Below are 25,233 nucleotides of genomic sequence, written 5' to 3'. Positions count from 1 at the left end.
GTAGGAGGCCACAGACTTGAGATAGGCAAGCCTAGGCATCTTCAGGCGCTGTCCCACTGGTGGGTTTGGCCTCTCTCTCTCTGTTGGGCTGTCCTGAGAGCTATACTTCTCGGGCTGACCACAGAATTCCTGCATTTTGACCTGAGGCATTATTGCTGATTCTGACCTTCTCTGCATCCAAAGCCAACTACTAAACACTCTTATTGTTTCTAGAATTGCTCTTTATCGATCGGCCAGTATGAGGGCATCCTTGTACCTTCTTTTCCCAACCTCTGCACTGTTCTTGTTCTAACAAGGGGGATGTCTGCACTAAATTTCCAGTCCTGAGATTCCTTCTCTCTCCAGGGTCCTCTGCATGCTCCAGTTGATATAAATGGAGATCTGCTTTGCGCCTATGCTAAGGTCCTGCTTAGGGAATCTCTGCAGTTCCCTTTTGAGCCTGGGTTTTCTACCCTTCTTGCCAGTCATCTTGTTTTAGGACCAAAGGGTACCCCCTCATGGCCACCCCACATCAGGGTCCTCGCTTCTTGAATTGATGTCTCAGGTGTTCAAATCGTCCTGGCAGTCTGAAAGTCCTCTCTTCAGCTGTCTCCATTGCAGGGTTCTCTCTAATTCTTGGATGGATCCTTCTGGTTCTTTGTTGTCCTCCTCTGGTCCCTACATGAACTCAAGACTTCTATTCCCTTGAGCTCTTCGCCTGTAGGCATCCAGGCCTGCTCGTGCAGTCTGCCACCCTGCTAACAGATGGCAGCTGAACCAAAGCTTCTCTGCACAAATAGGTTTAAAAAAGCACCGATAAAACACATTATTCAGGTTTCCTTTTTTGTACAACTTATCTAAGCCTTTACTATACAAATTTGCATCCACAGAGGTGAAAATAATACACAATTTTTCCAAATACGTTTGTTGAAGGCATATTTTTTCCAAGAGTTTCTTAAAGACCTAGAACAAAATGTATTCTATGAAACATATTTTGAAAATGTTTTTTTAGAAGATGAGACCAGAGAATCTCCATGGTCTCTTTCTGTTTTATAGATTCTGAATCAATGATTCACAAGAAATATTTTGGAGGGAAAAAAACCTGTTCGTGTTTAGTTAACTCAGTCCAAGGACAAGAGAAGCACTGTATTTTGGTTACTAGGGAGTTGTTTTCTACAATGGAGCAGGGAGAAAGCAGAAAACGAATGTTCCTTTTATTTATTCAATCACTGTGAGAATATTTATTGAGACCTACGATGTGCCAGGTATTATTCAAGATGCTGGAGTTTTAATAATGCATAAGATCAATGTTCTCCTTGCCCTCAGGAATCTTAGAGAAATCAACTAAGCAACTAATGTCTTTGCTTTGAGTCCGTGTGCCCCAAGTCTCATTCTGAAGTTTCCTTTAAAGTTTGAGTTCTTAAAGTTTTAAGTACGTCTCTTTCTGTCATAAAAGGGATTCAGATTTGCCATTATTCTATAATTAAACAAAATTGGTGAAGTCCATAAGCAAATATGCATAAGCATATAATACGCAGCAGGTAGACAAACACAGAAACATGTACAAACTGTATACGTAGATGTGACCCAGACAGTCTCTATCTGAATCATGTTAAAAACAAAACTACCAGTGACATATCCATGTAAGTTTCTCAGAGGTTGCCCAGAACACTTATATTAAAATAGCCAAGGATAATAGTGAAAATGCAGATTTCCACTCCAAATACTTTGATTCAGTAGGGCTCAGGCATAGGCATGTTAAACTCACGCCACATAAGACACTTCTGCATACTAACCTTCAAGAACTTCTGCTGTGGAGACTCTGGGGTGGGGGTTGAGAGCTGGAGCTTGTCACCATGGGGCCCCAGACGGGACAGAGAGACTCACATTGGTGGGGGCAAGGATTGGCAGGACAGAAGGCAGGCACTGAATGTCCCAGCAAGATAGTGTGTAGAAACTACCTGATACATAGTTAAGTGTTCAAAAAGTGTGAATTCCCTCTCCTCTGCCTCAAGGAGAACACAGCCAGCAGCTGAACACACCTGGGGGCTTCTCACTGTTTCCTCCCCGGTTTAGTATATTTCACTTTATTTTCCTGTGACCTCACTTGGGAGGGGATCCCTAGATTCTCTCCCAAGAGATGGCAGATCCTTCCTAGTCTAATTCATACCTTGATTTTACTACTTATTTTAAAATTTGATGCAGGTATTGATAAAAATTCAAATACCAGAGTACAGAGGCTTGTGGGATTTTTCTTCTCACGTTTCACAAAAATGTAACAGCCTACTGGTTTCAGATTAAAACTCTAGAAGCCACCATCACCACGTTTCCTGTTTGTAACTGAACAAAGTACACACAAAAGATTTTAAGAAACAGAAGAGAGAAAAAACAGAGGTGCAGATAAAGACAAGGTTTACTGCCACACTGCTTCTAACATAATAGAGCAACGTTAACTTAGAAAAAAAAGCTTGGGGGAGCATTTTTAATCCATACATTTGCCTATGGCTACATAAGGATTTCTCTGAGAGAAGAAGCATGTCAGGTAAGTGGCATTTTAAATTCTTTTGTTCAATTCCTATGCTTAAAAATTCACACGATAATTCCCAAGCCTCTGGCAAAAAGACACTTCATGTTGGGCAAGTAAATTCGTTTACACAATTATTTCAAAAGTGTGAGATAACCTTTACCATAATTAGAACATAGTTTGAAATATATTAACGTGCGTAAGTTGACTATTTTCTCTGAAAATAAAAAGTTAGGCAGTATTTGATAATATAAAGTTAGTTGTACCTATTCAATTACTAAGTGTTCCTTGATAATCACACCATTTAGAGTATTTATTTTTAAAGAAACTTTTGTTGACCATGCATATTCCTCTTTGGTTTAGTTATAAAGCAGGTTAGGAGTAACAACATTCTAATTCCTTAGATTTTAGGCATATATTATCTTCCCAGAAATCGATCCAATCATCAGCTCTCAAAGAGATGACAATTTGGCAAAGGCCAGTGAAAATTCCATCACTTGTAGAATGAACTGTGAGGGTGGAATCTACATTCATTAGCCGAATGTCTGCTCCACGTTGATTGATCATTCCTCCTTCATTCTTTTCTGTACTTTTTATTTCTTTAATAAAACATCTTTTTGTTATAAGAGAAGATATGCATATTATATAAAGTGAGAGAGCTGTGAAATACATATGGAAAAAACTTTTACGTCGTTTTCATCATCTTAAAAAATGAGATATTATGTTGTATGTCTTTCCAACTTCTTTGTGGTTTGCTTTTCATAACTGAAATAATAATGTACATAAAATAATATATTCAGCTTTTTCACTAACATACTATAACCATTTCCATCTTTATGATAACTTCTGCTTAATTGCTTTATGTGAATGCACAAAGTGACATCTGTTGGGTTAATTATAGTTTACTTAGTTCTTTGTTTATTGTTGGACATTTAGGTTGTAGCCAGTCTTTTTATATTTTAAATGGCAAAAAAGATGGACAACTCTGTAGCTTTTTCTATATTAATGGTTATTTTCTTAGGAAAGATTTCTAGACATGGAATTACTGAGTAAGAAGTTGTGAACATTTTAAGTCTCATTAATGCCAAATTGCCTTTCCAAGACTGATGCCAGTTCACTCTCATCCCAGCAGCGTTTCTCCTTAACAAGCCGATCTCACTTAAAAAAACCACTTATTTGATGAGCGCAACATGCTAACCCATTGTTTATTATGTATTACTTTGATTATAACGAGGATGAACATTTTTGCCTGGGATTTTAAACAGTTTACAATTATTCTATCATTTGCAAATTGTCTGATTACATCTTTGGCTTAATTATTATGCTAATAGTATTTTAATATCAATACGTATGAGTCATTTATAAAGAAAATAAGTATTATAATTTCTGTGAATTTGCTTCCCAGTGGCTTGTTCACTGGATTTTAAAATCAATTGGTTGGATTAATCACACAGGGAATATAACCTGATGTATGATTTTCTTAACTCCCTTTATCTTTTCTAGGTATATATATTAGCAAAGAACAAAAACAATTGTTCCAGTTTTGCTAGTGACATATTTCCATGAGCTCATGGTCATGGGGAACTTGGCAAGGATGGGCAGGCTGAAGGCTCTGAATATGGCATTCAACTATTTCCCATTAATTTATTCTAAATTTGGAAGGGCTGGTCAGATTTCCTCCATATAATTTCGTAGTTTAGATTTAGATCCCTTCAGGAATAATACAGAGCTCCTCTGTTGTCAATTAAGACCTACAGTTCCACAGAAGAGATAAAATATATACAGTATTTGTCATTAAAGCCTCATAGATCTTAAAAGCAAACCAACAAACAAAATCAAGACCCCAGAATGCTTAATGTGAAAAAAAGATACTTGAATGATAGTATTTTTTATGTTTAGATAGGTGAAGTCAAAAATGAAAATAAGTGTGAACACAATGAAAAAGTAAAAGGATTCCTAATTGAGTAAAATGATGTCTGACAAGAAAAACCTAAATCTCCCCTTTTCTCCTACCTCTAATGCCTTGCAACCACAGCAGCAACAAGTGTTCCAGCATCATTATTTCTACTGTGTTTCTGTCTTCATATAAAATCAGTATTAGCTGAATCAAATGGCAGAAACAATGCCTTTTGGCTACCATTAATTTAGGTTAAACTATGATTCACAATGTAGTTACACATCGCTGTTTTTCAGAAGAAAAAAAAAAAAGGATTCTCATTGTCTTTACTCAGTTTTGTCTTCCCTTGAGCCCCAATCACCTTTTGAGAACAATGAAAGTCTTTCTTTTAGAGGCTAGATAGGACTAATTTATGAATCATCTTTGAAACTCAGTTGTTCTTTAAATTAAAGATGGGTCGATGTTTCACCATTTAATTTAGGCAATATTGGACAGAGAATTTAAGTTAACCCAGGAGAGATTGTCACTCAAAGGTCACAGCTCTAAGAAATAAATCTCCACAAATGGCTAGTTCATAGTGAATAAATAAATATTGGACTCTTTTCCAGGCATTTAAAAATTTCATTTTTTCAGCATTCCTGAATTAAAAAGAAGACAGAAAAAATTAACAGGCCTTCTTAAAACAGTAAAGAAACATAAGAGTTACGGTATTTTGTTGGATGAAAGTTGCCACACACCCATGCCACCTTCAGAGGCTCTTCCCAGGCTCTCCTCCAATAGGAAACGAGGAGCACATATGCAAAGTGGAGCAGCCAAATCCAGAGAAGGAGAGAGAGGTTTGTCCACAGCAGGGGTTTTGGCGGCACGTCAATCCCAGAAAGACTTCTTGAGTTCACCAATTCCAAGTTTAAAAGAGACGAAGAGTGGAGTACTAGAGGAATCATAACCTATTATCTTAAAATCTACCCTTTGTCTCGCGCCCATGTATATGCCGTCCTCAGTTAAAACCAGTAAGCATTACCTACGAGGAATCATGAAGGGGGAACTTCATGTCACACAGATGGGGATCTGAACTCCAGTAGCACGGTTGGCTTAGTGCGAGGTTCAGGGATTTGCGGAAAGTAACACAGCTAGTGAGTAACTTCCCTCATTCTTTCTCCACACACTTCAAAAACAGACATTCCAAAGCCTCATGTGGCTACCGTCCCTCTCCCCACCATGAGCCTACCCGGCATATATCATTCACATCTCAAATAACCTTTTGTTCATAATAGACACTCGTTTAAGTTTGGCAGTAAGTTTGGCAGTAAGTTTGGCAGTTTTCCAACCTTGCATTAAAAACAGTATCTTATTTACGCGAAAGCCTGGGACGAGGTCTGAGAACTTCTTTCAGGGCTCGTTTCCGTGATTCTGGTGCCTCTGCTTGATGGGATGATGGGAACGGATAATGGGAGCAGAGGCTGTGTCCATGGTGACAACGAGCCACATCAAAGAGTCATCAGGAATGCGCCTACTTTAGCACCAAACCATCACCATAGAAGTAGAATCCAGGGGGACTGTAATATCAGAACTTTTTGTTGAACTTTCTAGGGTGCTTAAAATAATACACATTCATGGAAATATACACAAAGAAGAGATGGTCACTGCACTGGGAGAGTTTACAAACCAAGGAAGAGAAACCATCAAGGAAAGCCATGTCCTATATGCTAGAAACTCAGTTACAGAGCCTCTGAAGGAGAAACAATTTGGGCATTACATTTATTGCTTTTCTGTTGTTAACTGTTTAAGTTAACTGTTAAGTAAAGGCTTCTGTATGAATCAAACCTGCCAGCAGAAAGACATTACATTTGCTTAGCTGGGTTTCTTTCCAGAGTACTTGTAATTGTGAATTCCAAATACAGTGCTTGCCAAGTACTGTAGGTTTTAAGGGAGTCAGAGGTCTTATAATTAAATCTACTACTCTTAGCCCCTGGTAGTTGAAAGCTAGATAGAAACTTAAATCATAGCTTTCCTAGCTGTCATTACCTCACGAATAACTTCCCGAGACCTTAGCTTTGTAGCAGTGTAAATTGCTAAATTAAAATTGTGTAGGCATTCTTTTTAAATTGATAAAAGCTATATAAATGAAAGTAATTACAATTAATGAAGAATGATACTAAAGACTGCATTTGCTGGGCAAGAATTTTTAGGCACTTTGCGCATCTACTATTATAAGAGGCACTGTCTGTGCTGAATGGATACCCATCTGGGGCTGGAGGACTTTCCATGCTGCATATGGAAAATAACTGGGTAAGGGGAGGTAGGAAGTACGTGAGTGTGTGTGTATGTGAATATTTATACAAATCTATCATTCAAGTTGAAAATCTCCACCATTTAGCTATTCAGTATCTTCTCGTCTCTGTGTGTTTTGTTTTCCAAAATGGGGGCATTTATTGCTGGCAATCTCAAAATTATGAACGACATCAAGAATGTCATGAAATACAAAACTTCTAAATGAAAATCTTCCTATTTGTAACTCAGATTACATCACAAAAGAAAAATATCTTGGAAAACAGAAGGGTTAGACAGGAATCATGGACTCCTAAAGTCAGAGGAAAACTGGAGACTATGTGAAACCAACCCTGACATGTTAGAATTTAGCCTGGGTTTTAAAAGGCCTTCAATTGTTTATGTGAAACAAATTTACTGTTACAGCAAATGAAAAAACCTAGCCCTACAGGAATGCACAGTGTAGTCCGAGTTCTTGCCTTAGAGTTGCTGACATATTTCATGAAAATTATTAGGACCTTCCTAAGCCTTTAGTGTAAAGTGTAGACTTGGGATATTGATTTGGTTGCTTCCCTGTAGCTGAGAACAAAATTATCTTCTTGTAGCAATTAATGGACTAATAACAACTTTTCAGTGCTCCCCTTAATTAAAAAAGAGAAAGAAAAATTTCTAATTGAAATATAATTTTTGTGTGAATGATAGGATAATTTATGGTTAGAATCAGTATAACTTTAAAATGAAATTAATGCTCTCTGCTTACTGCTTTGAAGTACACCTTTTAATACTGTGCTATATTTAATTTGCCCAAACCACAACTATTTACTGAGTATATACTGAATTCTAGACGCTGTGAGAAATGGAAAGGAAAAAAACTAAGTACAAAGGAGAAGGATTTTATTAGTTCTCCCAAGAATGACAAATTTCAAAGATCTGTTATTACTTTCTATGTATGTATTTGCTTTCTTACCCCTCCCTCAGAAAGAGAAGTATTAAAAGTGCATAGAAGAGTTATAAAAGATAACCAGATAAATCAAGACAAAGATAAAATAAGGAGCAAGGGATACAATTAGTCACAACAAGGAGTATCATAATCCCAGAGATTTCCTTAAGGTAGATTGTGTGTCAAATGATACACAAAGACAGACAGATGGCCAGTAGCAATAGTCACATGGATTATAAGAGTAAAAAAGTCTTGTTCTTGAGGAGATCCCTAGCTTCTTATACCTGATACCAAATGATGTATTAAACAACATCTTCTAATCCATAGCATCTCTATAAGGAACAAATCTAACAGCAAGTTCCATACAGGCTGTTCTTCCTAACATGAGCTTTTTCTTGCCCTGATAACAAAGGCAGAAAATGTGGAAAATGAGAAAGAACAAAAAGAGCAACAGAGAGTTTCAATTTTTATTTTGCAACTACTACCTGAAGTTCAGTTCTCTGCTGTCATTTTAGGCAGGTCATTGGCAGAGATGGAAGCAAGTTTGATATTCTCTTAAGAAATCTTGGGAACATAACAGGAACATGTCCTAGAATAGAAAGTCATCGAAGCCTCCATTCAGAGATAGATTCAGGGAGAACCTCCAGCGAGGATCAAAACTCTCCTTCCAAAATCAGTTTTTCACTCTTTCGTCATGTGTATAAATAAATGATCGAATTCCCAAAGTATATGTCATAGGGATTTGATGCAATATTTCCAGACCAGACTATTTCTAAAGCCAGGTTACAAGTCACCCAATTTGGCCAAAGGTAAATTATTTAAACATTCATTAAAGGCTTAATTTTCAGCAGTGCAGCTTTTTGGTCAATGTGTTGTGTTCCTAGGTAAGTTATACTGTACTACATTATATTATGGTGTATAGTTTCTAGGCTGAAAATAAAAAGAAATAATAAAGAACATCTGCTGAAAACAATTTGAGTTTTAAGTAGTGTTGTGATTTGATTGAAAAAAAGTTAATGTGTTGTCCTCTAAAAGAAAAGTAGTTGGTCTTCAGTCATTCTTTCTCTGACAATGACTAGACAAAACAACTATTTCATGAGGCTTCTCTCGGTTTATGAAGGTAGAACCATATTGTCAGCATGCAGGAATACATCCATTTTTCTGTTCTCATAGGAGGGGATGTGCATTTAATAAGTAAAAATAAACATATAAGGTCTTTAAGGCAAAGGTTGAAGAGGAGAGAGTGAAAGCACACCCTCGCGCTACGCTTCTCAAGATGATCCTGTGGTCTGTGAAGAGGCTGTTTCTACTCACCCTGACTCTCAGCTTTTATGCCAGCATCCCAGTTTTACACAAGCGTGTGTTATTTAGAGTTGCAACTGGGTTCACAGCTTAGCTCAGCTAGCGGTGTTTTCTAAATTTCCTTTTTCTGGGGATTTTAATGACAATAATCAAAGTCCTCAAAGACTAATTTTTTTAAACAAGAAAATTACATTTTACATTTAGAGCTGTGACCACCCCCATAAATCTAATCAGACAGCTAGCTGTTAGCCCCGATTTCCTTGTATCAAGTTTCCTAGGAAACAGATAATCACAGATGTTTTGGCCGATATAGATTCGGGGCAGAGAGAATTAGGATTCACCAAAGCTGCAGTGAGTTCCTCTTCTCACAGAGATGTGTTTCCCAGCCGTGGGAGATAGGTCCTTTCCCCTCGGTAGTGCTAGAGACAAATGTAACAATCTCAATTGGTCTCCTCCTGGGTTGTGGTTGTGTCTAGCTCTCACTTGATCAGAACCTTTCTGTTGGCCCTGGTCATTCCATTCCCCTCCTTGATTCCACTCTTCATATGTATTTATCAGTTGACACATGTTTAGCCAACACCTACTTTGTGCCGAATAGGTTGCAGAAATAATAGTAGGAGTCTCACCAGTATTAAGATAATAATAAGATAATAATGGCAACAAAAGATACCATTTTTTGAGCATTTTATTAGTGAGAAATGCTGTACTGTAAATCTCATTACATGTCTTAACTCACTGAATCCCCATAATAATAGGTACAATAGGAAATTAAAGCATGAAGATAAAGATCAGTCAGACATTCCTTCTGTCCTTTCTGTCACAGTCTAGTGGGGGGCAGACTTTTATACACAAATGATTACCTCAGTATTTGTTGACATGTACAGGGATATATAAGAGGTCATTTGGCGAGGGAAGGGTAGCATTGAGTGAATGCTTCAGAGAGAAGTTGAATTTGTAGGAATTTGTCAGATGGCCAAGGGGAAAGGTATTTCAGGAAAAGGGGCAAATATACAGACATAAAGGCATGAAATGGTAAGTGTGGTACCTACTGAAAGCTGAAAGTGCTTCAGAATGACTGGATCAAGGCGTATTATTAGGTGGGTATAGTGGACAATCCCTAAAAGACAAGCAGGAAACTTAGAGTAACATTTTGTGGAAATAACGCACGGTAAGGAAAGAAAAGTGTGATGTCCTCTATGTTTAGGGCAGAAATAGGAGCAGGCACCTTCTCCTGAAGGACCTATGTCACTGGCTCTAGAGACAGAACAAAGGGACAACGTTCTCCAGAAACCTCGGAGGAGGGGAGGGCATGGGGACAATGTGGAGAGATAGTAGCCAGATTAAGAGTGGTGGCTGAAGTAGCCAGGATTAACGGAAGAAACTGTAAAGTCAGGGCCTATTGAACTAATAGGAACAGAGGCCACAGTGACCTGAGAAGGATCTGCTTAGTATCTTTTTAAAATGTTTGCCATCAAGACATCAAAATCTTTTGAGATGTCCATATCCTTTGATCCAGCATTTCCCCTTCTAGCAACTGTTACCTTTAAAAAAGTAAAATTGGGTGTCTAGTTTTGGCTACAGATATTCATCACAAGATTGCTTATGTGACTAAAAATTAGAAGCAACTTAAGTGTCTAACAATAGGGGGTTGATTCAATAAATTATGGAAAATCCATATAATGGAATATAGGGAATGGAAGAATATTTTGCTTCTAGGAAAAGAAGCATGCTTTAAATTATTGGGGCAAAAGTAGGTAACAGTATACTCAGTACAGTTAAATCCTATGCCTTCAACTGTAACAATTGCTACACAGAAAATAATAATAAGTTTAGAAGTATATTAACTGAGGTGTTCACAGTGATTGTCTCTTGATAGTAGGGTTACAGTTGATTCTTATCATTTTGTTTTTTGCGTATCTGGGTTTACTAACTGTTTTTAACTATGAACATGGATGATGTGTATAATAAGTCTGGCTTCCTTGTAGCAATTAAAGTTCATGTATTTAAGTGTCACCAAACACAGGGACTATAGATGGGGAGTGATTAGTCTCCATGTGGCTGAGCAGGTAGCCTAAGATGATAATTGAAACATACCTCAATAGAAAATATAGTGTGTGCCTTCAAATCGCTTTAAAATGTGGATGAAGTTAGAACTGTAGCTAGACTGTGGATCCTTAAGGGGCACACAAGGAAAATAAAAGAAAAAAATCTTTACTAATAGGAATGATTAATTTAATCACAGAAATCAGACATTAACAACCCTGTATTCTGACAGCAAAGAGGGAAACTGAGACCAATCTGGCAAGTGAGACAGCTTGCTGGTCCCAGTTTTCACCATTACAGTTAAATTGACCACCTGGAAGGGATTATTATCAACCAGAGGTGGGGAACAATCACTCTCAGAAAAAGTTTACCTTAAAAATTTCCATTAACTCAGCATTCTACTCCCAAGAACCTTTCTCCAGATTAAGTCCACATATGGACAAGATGTCTGCCCAGTGGAGTTTGTTGCATTATTATTTATAAAATGAAAATGTTTTTAAAAAGTATGTCCATTTTACAGGAATAGGCAGAAAAATTATACTACAGCAACACTGTGAGATTCTATGCAACCACTAAAAGTAATATACAAAATGGTAAAAAAACAAAGTCCCCAGGTGCGCTGGTAAGGCTAAAAGTGTTATATTAATGTCCCATTTATGTTTTAATAGAGGACCTTAAATGTTATTCTACATTTTGATATTGTTGGAATTTTAAAAATTTACACTCAGCAGGCATTTTTTTTAATAAACAATTAGACAAAAATCAAATAAATAATTTTAAAAATATATGCAGTACCATGCAATAACTAGAATTTCAAATTTATTTTAAATAGTTAATAATTATTATGTTGTAGTATTCTATAAATATTTATGGGATTATGATCATGATGGATAAATTAGGCTTCTCCAAATCTTAGTGTTTTTAGCCAAATTAGTTGGTAGGTCTATTGCAGAAGATAAAAATACTTTCACATGTTCTCAGTTTTCTTATAATTTATGAAACATAAAAATTCCCTTAAAGAAAATAAAATCACACATTTCACTACCATTATCAGTTAACTTTTCCCATTTATTAATTCTTTGAAAATTTTTATAACTCATATACGATATGTCTGGCATAGCAAGTAGAAGGCAGAAGTGGTTTTGTTCTCTGTGGAGCTTATGGTATTTTGAACATCTAACTACATGGTATAAAATTAAAGAGGTAGCAGACATTAGTAGACAGATTTTCTCATGTTGAAAGAGCCAGAGGCTAGTTCAAACCAAAGCAATGTATAGATGAATGTGATATGCAAATTATATGCATGTTTATGTATATGTACATCTATATCATAAATGTATATATATAATCACCTCTATGCCTAACTATGCTCATTTAAAAATAAGTGATGCCAATAAATAAATAAAGCAACTCAAATACACAGGACTACGGAGGACAGTTCAACCACTACTGCAATGTCAATAATTTGAAGAAAACAATTCAAATGTCAAATCTGAGATACAGAAAAGAAGTAAAATAGAGCAACACAAAGAACATTTGGGTTTAGGGATTCTTTATTCAATGGGTTAAAGAGAGGCTACGAAAGTAAAACTCATTTCCCTCCCATTAAGTTTGATTGTGTTTAACATTGTGGTATTTGGATTTCTTTGAAAGGGCCTAAGATGTTTTGATTCCAGGCAGTCACAGAAAGAAAGCCGAGACTACGAAGGAGCATAATCTGTAGCATGGCTGTTTTCACACTGCATTTCTTATTACGTGTTTATACGTTCATGTCCCCAACTAAACAGAGTTCCTTGAGGGCACGGATTCTGTTTTCTTTGACTCCCTAATATAGGGCATAGTTCCTGGCACAGAAGAGATGTCTAACTGATACTGATTGAATACATAAATATTTAGTATTAGAGAATCACAAGTTAATTTTCTGGGGTCAGCATTCACATGGGTATATGACTACTAGAAGAATTAGCCAAGTTTTATATATGTATGTAAATATATCTTATTTATATTTTATAATATATTTATACATATATTTATAACTAGGCTAATTACCTTAGCAGTCACTCGTATATGTGTAGAGTGCCATAAATAATTAAGGACTCAGAAATGAAAAAAGAGGCCTTCACAGAGGGAAAGGAGAGAGAAAACCAACTCTCCATTACCAGTTCATGGGGATTAAATAGAGAAAACTCTGTGGCCAATCTTTTTTTTTTAATATTTTTTATTGATTTTTATATCATTTTACAATGTTGTGTCAAATTCCAGTGTAGAGCACAATTTTTCAGTTATACATGAACATATATATATTCATTGTCACATTTTTTTCTCTGTGAGCCAATCTTGATGAAACTGGGTCACTACGACTTCAGAAGTATTGTTTTATCCCAACACACACTGTTCTCTAGTACTGGGATCAACAGAAGGTAATAAGTGTTCTCCATCACGAGAGCATGTATGACTATAGAATTAAAGAAATGGGAAAAGTATAGCCAATTATGATTCTACATAATTTGGATAGTCTTGATTTTGAGCCAGAATTTTTATAATCAGTCACCAGTTGTCAACTTTTAGTAGCTAGACTAAAAATGTCTTCTATTTCATCATCACTAGGAATGTGGGGAACTTGCTGTCTTTTACCCATGCTGAATGCAGGGACTTGTCACTAATACCCATTTTGAAATCTGTAAAAAGCCTTTGGCTGTCAATGTTAATTAATTTCTTGGCAAAGAATTTGTCCTTCATTGTGGATAAATACAGTGGTTTTAATCGTAGGAATACCCAGTTCAAAACAAATGAGTAAGCAGCTACTATATTAAGCATGTGTTTGCTTTTGTTTGCAGAAAACTCTGAATGCCAGTTTTATGTCTGGGCAATTCTAGCCTTCTTGGGTTTAGCTCTGACTATATCGCTGATCTTCAACATTTCCCACTATGTGGAAAAGCAGCGACAAGGTAAGACGTTTTGAAAAATAGCCATGTGATACCTGCTTGAATGGAGTTTGAGCCACTGGAAAGCCTACCAAAAAAAGACTAGCGTTTGATGAAACGCTATTCAATAGGATATTTTTATCTGTAGAAAATCTATTTGATACATTTCTTTCACCCTGAGGGTTCAATTTGAGAATATAATCATGCTAGAAATGTAAACAGACTCCCAATTTTAGCTTTATCTCTAGGATATAGAATAGGAAGGGATTATCCTGTTAAAATGTATTTTTCCTCCTCCAGTTGAACAACTAATGAAACTATAGCCTATTCTACAGCATCTCTAATGGCTCTTTCTGATGTGTGATGAGAAAAGCACAGACTAGCTCTTTAAGGTTCGACTCAAGTCTACTCAAACTTCTCAGCCTCATTCAGTGCCTCTAGAATGCAGCAGGCTCAGTTGGAATCAGAAGGGAACTGGGCAAGCAATAGACTGAACCACCGTTGTTACCAAACACTCCCACGACTAGAAGGGCAGGTCAAGAGGACCTGCACCATCAGCTTTTCTTTTCAATAAGGCGGGCGGCAGTTTTAACCATGTGGCTTTCACCCTGGGGTGCCATGATGGAAACAATGTGATGCCCAGTGTCTGGCACGATCTTTGCACACTGTAGGCATTCAACACAGGTATGGGTGCTGAGCACATGGACAGATAGATGGGAGAGTGAAAGTTCAACTTTTTCTCAGAGTAGTCTTAATATTCCAGAATCAAAAAACTCTTGGGGGCAGGACATTTAAGTGGTAAACAAATAGAAGAGAAAAGGTAAATACATTTTCTTTTAACAGATGAAAATAAATGAAGTAAACTTAACAAAACTAAGTTAGACATATGTATCCAAGACAAAGTGTATGAAGCTAATTTAGAACAATGTTCAGATTCCAGGGAGAGTCCTTGATCCTCTTGAGTGTCTTCCTAAGTATTGATTACACGAATGTAAAATTTGAAGAAGGCATTACTGTCATACAGATTTGAAAACAAAGATGAGAGGCACTAGCAGATGAAGTGACATAGCTGAGATCACACATCTATTCAAAACCAAGGATAAGTGCTCAGTTTTTCTAATTATCTGTCTAAGCCGTTTCCACCAGCACATGCTACTTTCACATCCTTGACCAAATGTCCTCAGACAGAAATCCAACTCTTTTAGGATCTCTATCAGTTCTATGCCTAAGATGAAATTCTAGGGGAGCAACACTTTTTCACTAGCAATGATTTCAGTAGTTACTTTTTAAATCAAATATTTTTCAGACTGACAAACCTTCTATGTTAGTGCAAGAAAGACCTATCATCAGACCTCTTCTAAAAAGTTTCCTTCCTTTACAGAAGGAAGAGAGCTAGGAGTAGCACTGTTCTTTACACAGTAGCTTAAAATGACTATACTTTAATTTCCTCATTAAAATATTCCATGAATGCAGGTAATATTGTCACCTGAATTAGTAAAAGGCGAATTGAGAGCTGTAAGAGGTGAAATAATTTAAGGTGGGAACCAGGCCGAGCATGGTCATCTGAACAAGCACTTCGCTCTCCCGCTGACACCAGCGGAAAACCTCTGGAGGTCTGTGTGGGGCCAGGGGACAAGTGGGTTCTTATGTTTAACTTGAACCCAACTGTCTAACTGAAATTTTATCTAGTGAATCTGAACTATTTAATTTCAACTTAAATAGCCCTTTTTTTTCAGCCCTATGATTGTACTGAAGGTCGGTGAATATGAATGTTTAGAATCACTTTTATCTGTGATCCAGATCAGGACTGGCCTAATTTTATTGACCTGTTGCTTCTGCCCCAGCTATGTTTGGCTGCACCGGTCTTTTACAACACAGTGTAAGCTCTCCCCCTCTCACTTGTGGTAGTTTGTGCGCTGGGATTTATTTATCCATATTCATACCATTTTGCCACCATACAAACTCCTCTGGGGAGTTGTTTGCTGGTGATGGTTTAGTTGACCAGTGTTATAGACAATAAGTAGGCTAACTAAAGATCGATTTCTTTTTTTTTCTTCTTTTTAATTGTACAAACTCTTACTGCCTCAGGCGTGCTATGCAGGACTCTGCTGCCTAAGTCACCGCACCCCCAGCCAGGTCTGAGCCAGGGCCAGCGGCTCTGTCTGACCGCTCCAGGCAGGAGGACGCTGTCCAGCGGGGGAGTCACCAGTGTCAGCCCTGGTCAAGTGTAGGGTTGGGGGTTTTATCCCACACCCTCATGCACACCCTCCCATCCTTTTGGGACACCCTCTTCTCCCCGCCCACTCCCAACCCTTGAGACCTGCCATCTGCCAGGAATTATGGGTACTGCCCACTTCCACCAGGGGTTGGGGTGGTCAAGTGTAGGTTCAACCCCATGCTCATGAGTCCAGGAGGGGGAAAGAAAACACACACTGAGACTTAACTCAGTCTTTACTCCTTAGGTGAGCGCATAACCCTGAGTCTTGCACTTTACTGGTGTGCAGATCTGAGATTAGCCTTAAAGCAGTGTTCATTGCTGCCAAAAACATGCCCTTTGTTCTCATCTCATTTCACCTTTTTCTCTCTGCAGCCTTTCCAAGCACCCACGTATTACTAATGACTGCCATCCTTTCAATTCCATATGAGCAAACAGGACTGTCTTTCTTTCTCACCCAGACATTCCAGGTGGTTTGGGGGTTGGCTCTGCAAACTGTTTGACCCCTTTCCAGTCCTCCTGAAGATACCTCCCTGCTTTGTTTCTCCTAAACAGACAGACTGGAAGAGATTCCATCACATTAGCAGCTTTTCTGCCCTCTGGTCTGTGTACACAACGCCCCTGTATCTGGGTTCATGCAACTTTATTTTTATATCTTTTGCTATTCTTTGTGGTTAAGAAACTTGCAAAATCTGACTCCACCTTGAAGTCAGTGAATAAGTTTTGCTGGTGTATTAAATAGCTTACAAAAGAAAACCTATATCCCAACAACAATGCAGTATCTACACATTCAATCAGATAGACAAGATAAGCCTCTCCCTTGGTGCTTTCTGTAGCAGGGTGAGGTAGAAGCTTTGAAATGGAGTTCTCCCCACCCCAAAAATAAATCTTTCACTTTTATGATGCTCTGTCCAAATCTGTTCTTTAAGAGGATTATATTAATTTCTCTTTCTGATAGGATTGCACTCGCTTTTTCTTCCATTAATCCAAAAAATATTCTTTATCCAGCCTTTCTTCTCTGTTTTGAGAAGGCTAAATAACTGTATGGTTTGCTCATACATCGAAGTCCTATCAGTGTATCTCCTATTTGCCAGAAAATTATAGCACATTATTTTTACATTTCCACGATAAAAATGTATCATAAAATTTGTATTATGGAGTTTAAACCATGTGCTGTTGTTTCTTGTTGTTGTGTTTTGCACGTGGAAGGGTGAACACTACATGCAGGAAAACATAAAAGCAAATGTTAGCCCACACCCTCTCCACCGTGAACCTGACCACAGTGTTTGTATCTGAATCAAAGGAGAGGATTATGAAAACTCCCCTAGCTTTTCCAGCACAAAGTCTTGCAAATATAACTGCCTTATAGTAAAATAAAAGCTGCATTTTATTTTATTAAATACAACTGAGATGTGTAAGGTGGTTTTAAATCATGCCATTTATTTTAAAATTAACTTAAAAGTCCTCATGACAGAGCACGCTCTTTTCTGGAGCCTGAGCTTGCTGACCTTTCTCCTGTCCTGTAACCTCTAAACTTTTGATGGCTACGCCCCTGTTTAAAGAGATGGTACTCTATCACACTTCTTATGGTAAGTACTGTTAAACTAAAAACACACAAGTACTGACTGCCCAGCTCCAGATTATACGTCTAAATTCTAAGAGTAGCGTGATGTGAACTTGACCTTTTACTGTTCCCTTTCAGGGTGCTTCTTCAGTATAGTTGATTCTGATGTATACTGTTCTTTACTCATTACTTATTTTCTTGTTGTTCACATTTAGTTCCCTTTCCTTCTGCCTAAGCATCACATTATACTGTATCCTTTACATAGTTGTTTCTCTTTCCTTTTTCACCCAAAGCTTTTTGGTCTAAATTTTTTTTTTTTTTTTTGCTTTTCTCTGCTGATAATATGTCAAACTACATTTTCCTTCTCTAGAGCTATCCTTTTACATGTTAAAACAGTATCTTTTCCAGGTGCCGTCATTCATACACTAAGCACCTCCAACTGGAAAATCCACATTATCTTTAAAAACTGTTAGTCTGTTTGGAGAAATATTTTTACCCCATACCTATTTTTTCTTATTCCACTCAAGTACTGTCACTATTTTTTTTTTTATCTTTCCTTTCAATTTTCTACTCAGTGACAATCTTCTTGCCAAAGGTGAGATTTGATTATTTCATTTCAAATTGAGCTTTACTTATAAATCTTTTACCTTTAAAATAGCACCTTAACTGTATCAACTTGTTTTTAGCTAATCCATTTAATGAAGAAACTTCTCAATTCAAATCAGCACAATTAAATGTGCCTTGTTACATGACAGGGAGTTAGAATGTGGAATAGTAATAACCAACTTTGTCATTTCCTAAAATATGTTTACAGAAATTGCTTCATTTATCTTCCACATCTACTCCATGATATAGGCATTACTAACCCTACTTTATACAAAAACTGAGTGTCAGAGTTTTACAGTGATTTGCATGTTCATTTGCAATGAAATGCATTAAAGAGCTGGTGCCCAAATCCAGTGTCTTCTGACTCCTAACCCTAAATTTGTTCCATGCTACAGCAGGCTATAGGCTGACTAAATTCTTCTATATGCACCTTAATTCCAGGCAAATCTGAATAATAATTAATGACCCAAGTCATGTCATTCATATAAAAAGAAATCAATACTTACTTTATATTTTCCAGTTTATAATTTTCTAGTCTGTATTAATTAATTTTCTTCCTATACGTGTTGATATTGTTTACATTTCTCAAGTGTTCTGGTTTTGCTGGGCTTCCATTAACTTGTGGCTATTGTGCAGCAGTAGACTTCTCCAGGCTTCTCCCAACACACATGTTGCATTTGTAGTCACAAGACTAATGTGAAAACAACTGCATCTTTTAGATGCAGGCTAGATATTTCTGATTGATCCCAAATGGATTACATTCATCACTTTTGATCCCTTGGTCTTGGTTGCTTGATGTTTGTGCTCTGCAAAAACTTCCTGCATTTGGTCCCTCACATCATTCGTACAAACACGTTGACATGTGACATGTCCATTTTGCCCTCCAATGTGATGACTTTAATAATTTGCTTCAGTTATGTTTCTCTAAGAGTTAATGACCTCCCTGGAGAATAATTCAACTTTGTCACACATAAATTTAAAAATAGTCTTTGCAGTTGTTTGAAGACTTGTTCAATTATTTGGAAATGTTTTTGTCAGTTTCTTACGAACACACAGTGGTTTTCACATGTTAAAACTGAAAGATCACCATTTGATTCCTATTGTCTCTGAGTCATTGTCAGAGACTTAGATAATACTGGGCTTCACTTTTATATGATAGCTTTTGCAAGACTTTGGCTTTTAATTAATGCCAGGTTAAATAATATGCAATCAAAATATAATAAATATCATACCAAATACATCTATCTAGTTCAAAGAAAATTTATTGATGAACAGACAATAGACTTCTTCATAATTTTGATCTTAATTATTAAAAATGAACTATGAATTTCTCTTAATTTCCCTCAGTTAGTCATTATCAATCTATTGCCTTTCTAAAAATAATTCTCGAAACTTTCCTTCCCATTTTGATTTATTTTTTAATAAATATATTTATTTAATTTGAAGTAAAAATACTTCCTTTCATTTGCCTTTGAACCACTGCCTCCAAGGTTCAACAGTGGGTGCTTTCTGAGATGTGACACATAACTTTTATTATGATTTTCACATCAAATTTCTGGTCAGCCTTGTTTCTACAGGACACATACTGTTCTGTATAAAACTCATTTTACTGTTTTGATTATTTTTAGAGACTGTGTTCCCAACTTTTTCCATATTTCTTCTTCCTAGAACCACCATATGTCCTTTCTCCTATTTGCATCATGTGGATGAAATGGAATGAGGACCAAAGGAACATCCCAAACATCTTTTTCATGTTGTTGTCACACACCAAGAAATGTTAACAGACACTGCAAAATTAGGTAGATAGGTAGATAGATAAATAATAAATAAATAGAAGTATCATCTAGGGACTTTGTGTATACATAAGGATGAGAAAATCTATTCAAACCAGCAAGGGCAAAGGGGGAAATTTGTCAGAAGGAAGCAGAGGTGTTTCGTGGAACCCAAAGGCAGAAAGTACAGCCGTGCCCCACAACAGATTGGAACCACAGAAAAGGCAGTGACAGAGGTTCCAGTGTTTTTGGCTTGGAGTTTCCCCTTTATGACATGGCCACACATCTGGGCTGTACATCACTTCTAAGCCAGCTGCATTGTTTCTCCATCCTAGATTACCAAGGAAGAACATGATTGGCCCAAATCAGAAACGTCTTTATCTCTAGGTCAAACAGTGGTGGCCAAGCGGCTTGATTAACCATGTAATGACGTTGAAGCAAAGCTACTCTCAGAACCTGCTCTAGGAGGTTTAACACGTTATGTCAATTTTTCTTTTAATTTGTCTACTTTGATTATCTTTCAGATAAAATATACATGTACCCCGATGACTGCACTCCCAGGTATGTAGAAAATAAGCCATAGATTACGATTCCAAGTAATAGGGAAAAGTAACTAATGCTATATTGCTTATAGGTTTGGCTTAGGAATGTTGTACTTGGGTTAAAATAAAACGAAAAGTGAGTTTGAATGACTTTTACTTCCATCTGAAGATTAAAAGCTATAACGTTATTATCTGCCTGAGCTACCTACTCATGCTGAGTCAGTGAGACAGCTGGATGAAAGGCAGAACGAGATTCTAACCTGGTATCTATAGAGCCCTCATCAATTTCAGGAGCTATCCTAGATTATGATTCAGATCAGATGGTAAGAACGTCATCTAATTAAATACAGAATTGCGTGGCTCTTAGGAATCCAAGGTAGAAAGAAATTTGGCAATACCCAATAAAAGTAAGGTAAGTATACACACATTCGTAGACACGGATGCTTCGCACTGTGCTGCTTTTAAGGGGATTGCCGTTCACTAGGGAAATGTGATAAATAACTCTAAAATAATGTGCAGCTATAAATAAAACATAACTTATTTTCTTACACTTATTGAACAATTTGCAGATAAATTTATATAATATGAAACTTCTAAAAAACTTTTAAAAGAAGGTTTATGGTAAAAATCATAGTAAATAAGTTTTATTTTCTTGGACAGTATATTCTGACCCAAATATGTCATCAGATTGGAAATTTCTCTGTTAGAATAAAAAAAATTTAAATATAGAGCATTTCCTAGAGGACTCCTCAAGACCTTTTTGAAATGGTAAACTAAAAGGCTAATAATGTCCTCCCAAAACACAGCTTTCTCACTGGATAGGATAAGACTACAAGCTTTTTGTTGGCTAAAAGGTCCTTTTTTGAAACAGTCTTCTCCATGTGGAAATGTCTCTGGAAGATTCAGGATCTGGGCTATAGGCAGGCCCACACAAAAAAAAGAAAGTCTTTATTTTTGACTACTTTAACATTGGATTCTATAGCATGAGATAATGTTCAAGTCATTAGTTCATATCAAGAGTGATTTGCTGATTTGGTTTCAGCGAAAAAATATGACATAACCAAGTAGGAGTTAATCTGATGACTGATTTAGTATTTGTCATTTGAAAGGCAGTTAAGATGCAATGTGATGAAAGTCCTGTGATATGGTCATTCTGCCAAAGTCTGGGTTGGTGGTTTTTGGATTAGGATGGGAAGATTCAGAAAGGAAAATAGGTAAAATACCTATCTCAAAGCAAGGAGGCTCTTAGCTGCAGGAAAAATTCAGAAAAGATGTTGGTTCCTTTATAACATTTGTTCATTCAATAAATATTCATTCAACAAATAAGCATCTGCTAGACAGTAGGGATACAAAGATGAAAAGATACAGATCCTTCCCTCAAGGATTTAATAATCGGTTGTCTATTGTAATAAATCTTCGTTTAGGAAAATTTGAATACACAATGCAGATTTTATCTATAAAAAGCAGTTGGCATATTAATTTACAAGTTTCTGTATGTACTTTGCAGCTTGTCTGTTTCTCTGATTATGTAGTTTGGGAGCTAAAACCATCTTGATAGGAGAGCATGGAGGCTTCAGGGAAAAAACAAATGAGCTATTTCCAGCCACTAAGATATAGACAGTAAAACAGCAAATGGAAACAAGGGTTATTTTCCTTAGGTAGGGCTAGAATTACGGATGCCTCCTCGGTTCTTAGACGTCTGAGGCTAGATAGAAGGGTGGCAAATGCCCATCACACCAGGCTCCTGGCTGCACTCTCTCCCTGCCCCTGCTCAGCATTGGTTTAGGTGGGAAGCTCATGCTGGAGGGGAAAGAAATTTGCTTCCCTGATTTTATTACCCTACTTCCCCCGGTCCCTGCCCTTCCTGCATTAGAAAGTCATGAACATGATCACTTTAAGAACAGCATTGCATCTACATCTAATAGAGAACTAAATATACACTTCTTGGTATTTACCGCCAGGCCACTTAATTTTTCCTTTAAACACAATTCTACACAATTCTTGTCCTTTGATCTGTGTCAGGAGGTTAATTCTGTGAGGATATCATGGATTTGAAATCCAGACAGTTCTGGGTTTTAATCAAACTCTTGCAATTACTATGAGTAAAATCTTGGGAAAATGAGCATTAGTGATGTTGAATTTTATCATCTGAAAAATACAGGTTATAATATGATTCTGTATTTACAGTGGGTAGTTGCTAAAAAAAAGCTGGCTGCTTTGTTAGATGAAAATTAAGGTCTAGGGAAAGTCCCACCCATTTGAATTATATTCATCTCCTAATTTAGGAAAGGAGTTCAGGTTTACATTAAGCTGATTGTAATTCCTCAGTGAGTGTCTCTCAAAGACTTGAGGCAGATTCCTAGCAGCTTTTGCATGGTCTCCTCCTGGGTGGAACCTAAATTGCTTTTTATCACAAAACATATCTCATCTCAGCTATTCCTCTATCTTAAGACTGTTCCTTGGATTTCTGTATCTCTGCAGGCCGAGGACCCGCTTTCAGTTCCCCTCTTTGCTAAATACTAACCTGATGCCCTGGAACAGACCTGTACTCTCAACTGTCCTCTTCACCTGTTCCTAGGGCTGAGTGCCCTGATAACAGTGGAACTCCTGGGTAGCCGTCCCTGCATCTCAGACTTCCAAGTAGATGTGCAGATGAGGCCCTCTCTGTGACCATGGCCACATTTGGAACCAAAGCATCTCCGTGTTTTCCAGCTTTCTGTTTACTTCTTTTAATGTACAAATAACCATAACCCAAGCTCCAACCCTGTGTGACAGCAAGAAGTCCAGTCTCCTTCCTAAGTATTTTTGGGACTCCTTGAGAAGTGCTCACAAGTTCCAAAAATTATTTTTGACTGGCCTTTGGGTACCCCTAGCTCCAGGAGACTGCTCTAGGATTCTTTCCCCAACTCTTTAGAATCCTTCATGCTAGCCAGTTTCCTTTCCCCAAACCTTTGACAAAAGGCCCTTCTTTTGAAGTGCTCCAAAGCACTAGCAATGTAAGTGTCTGTGTTTGATTGACTTTACAAAGAAGTGGGCTTCATCAGAAGGGCATTGGAGCACTGACAAGAGAAGAAAAATTTAGTGTTAGATATCATGGCTCTGAGAGTCCATTAACATCCTCCCTCACAGGAAACACTACTGATTCTTAGCTAACCTTAACCATAGAAAACTTCCTGGGGTTTACATTTCTCCCCTGTACCAGGGGTCTATCTTTGGTGTCCTCTCACCCCAAGTTCAAGACACCTACATCCATGGCATGGTCCCTGTCAAAGAAAGCAAAAATCTAGTGTGCATACACTCAGGGACACATTGCTGCAGCAACTTTCCCTTTTCTCTCCTGCATTATCACTTTTTCTGTCCCCTTTGTCTCATTCCCATCAGTATATACACAGATAGTATTGTCTCATATCTTAAAAAAAAGAAGAAAAGCTCCCTTGATACTATATTGCACACAGTTACCTCTCCATTGCCCTGCGCCCTTTACAGAAGAACTCAGAAATTCCACCTGCATTCTTTGCCACCTTTGCTGGCTTCTTTTCCTCTTCTCCTCCTTCTTAAACCTGCTCTATTCAATCTTCTGTCCTCAATAATCCACTGACTCAGCTCTTGTCAATGTCACCAATGAAATCTACATGGCAAATCTTAGTCTTATTGTACGCAGTCCATCTGACACATGGACATTCTCTAGTTCTCTATACGCTTGCTTCTTCGAGCTCGGGGCCACCCCCTCTTGGGTTTTCCATCTCAATTACCAGCAACTTCTTCTTGGCTGGTTTCTGAATCTTCGACATCAGAGTGTCCAGGGCTTGTCTAGTGAACCTCTTCTCTGTCTATACTCATTCCATTTGTAATTTCATCCTCTCTCACTTTTATACACTGGGGAAGCCCAAACTTCTGACTTCTGAGACCCCTAAACTTGTTCTTTCCTCAGTCTTACAACTTACCAGCCCCTTAAAATAGCTTTATTTAGTTTTGTAGAAATGTCTTTTATTTATTTATTTTGGATATTTATCACAGTTATGTGATAAAATTTGGGAGCTGAAAAGATCAATGGGGATTAAATAATTTAATATCCTTATTTTATAAATAAGGAAACTGAAACTCAGAGACTTTCTAGCCAAAGCCACTCAAGCAGAAGTAATGATTATTTAATAATTGAATTCACTTATTTAAGCTACTTAAATAAAGTATTTGAGGCATTTTCTTTAAAGGACTTCACAATAAAATAATGATAAAATATAAATAAGAACTTTAAAAATAGAGACTAGAGAAAACATATGTGAAAGCAGAAAAACTTGGATGCAATTAATATTATTTTAAATTCTGGAGCATCAGTAAATATGCTGATCGGTTAGGGGATTATCTCAGACATGTCGAGAACAATGGAGAATCTGATCTGGCCCCAAACTCAGAGGTGCACACGCTTCTGGGCTTATTTATTAATTTATTTTAAATAACAATCAATCTGCCACATAAAACACTGCCAAATGTTTGTGCTTGAAGTTTATTAGATATTCACAACAGGCTGGAGCTATTTGGCATTGCCAAGTAAAAATATACTTTCTAATTTGTTGGTTAGGCAACTGCTGCTTTATAATAGGTTCTTTGAGCTGATTAATCATTTGAGACCTGCCTGTAGACACAGGGCATTGCATTA

General features: G+C 37.2%; 1 protein-coding gene across 1 annotated transcript in view; it reads left to right on the top strand.

The window, feature by feature from the left end:
* Positions 1–2,383: 2,383 nt before the first annotated feature.
* Positions 2,384–25,233, top strand: part of TRAT1 (T cell receptor associated transmembrane adaptor 1) — a 32,349-nt gene continuing 9,499 nt past the window's right edge. Inside the window, exons 1-3 of the mRNA XM_015249232.3 lie at positions 2,384–2,521; positions 13,791–13,901; positions 20,559–20,595. Coding sequence (XP_015104718.1) covers positions 2,515–2,521; positions 13,791–13,901; positions 20,559–20,595 — 155 coding nt within the window. The 5' untranslated portion in view covers positions 2,384–2,514. The remainder of the gene's footprint in view (positions 2,522–13,790; positions 13,902–20,558; positions 20,596–25,233) is intronic.

This window comes from Vicugna pacos, chromosome 1 (assembly GCF_048564905.1).
Source record: "Vicugna pacos chromosome 1, VicPac4, whole genome shotgun sequence".
Lineage (NCBI taxonomy): Eukaryota > Metazoa > Chordata > Mammalia > Artiodactyla > Camelidae > Vicugna > Vicugna pacos.
Note: the sequence above shows the minus strand (reverse complement) of the source record. Positions and strands in the feature narration are given on the sequence as shown.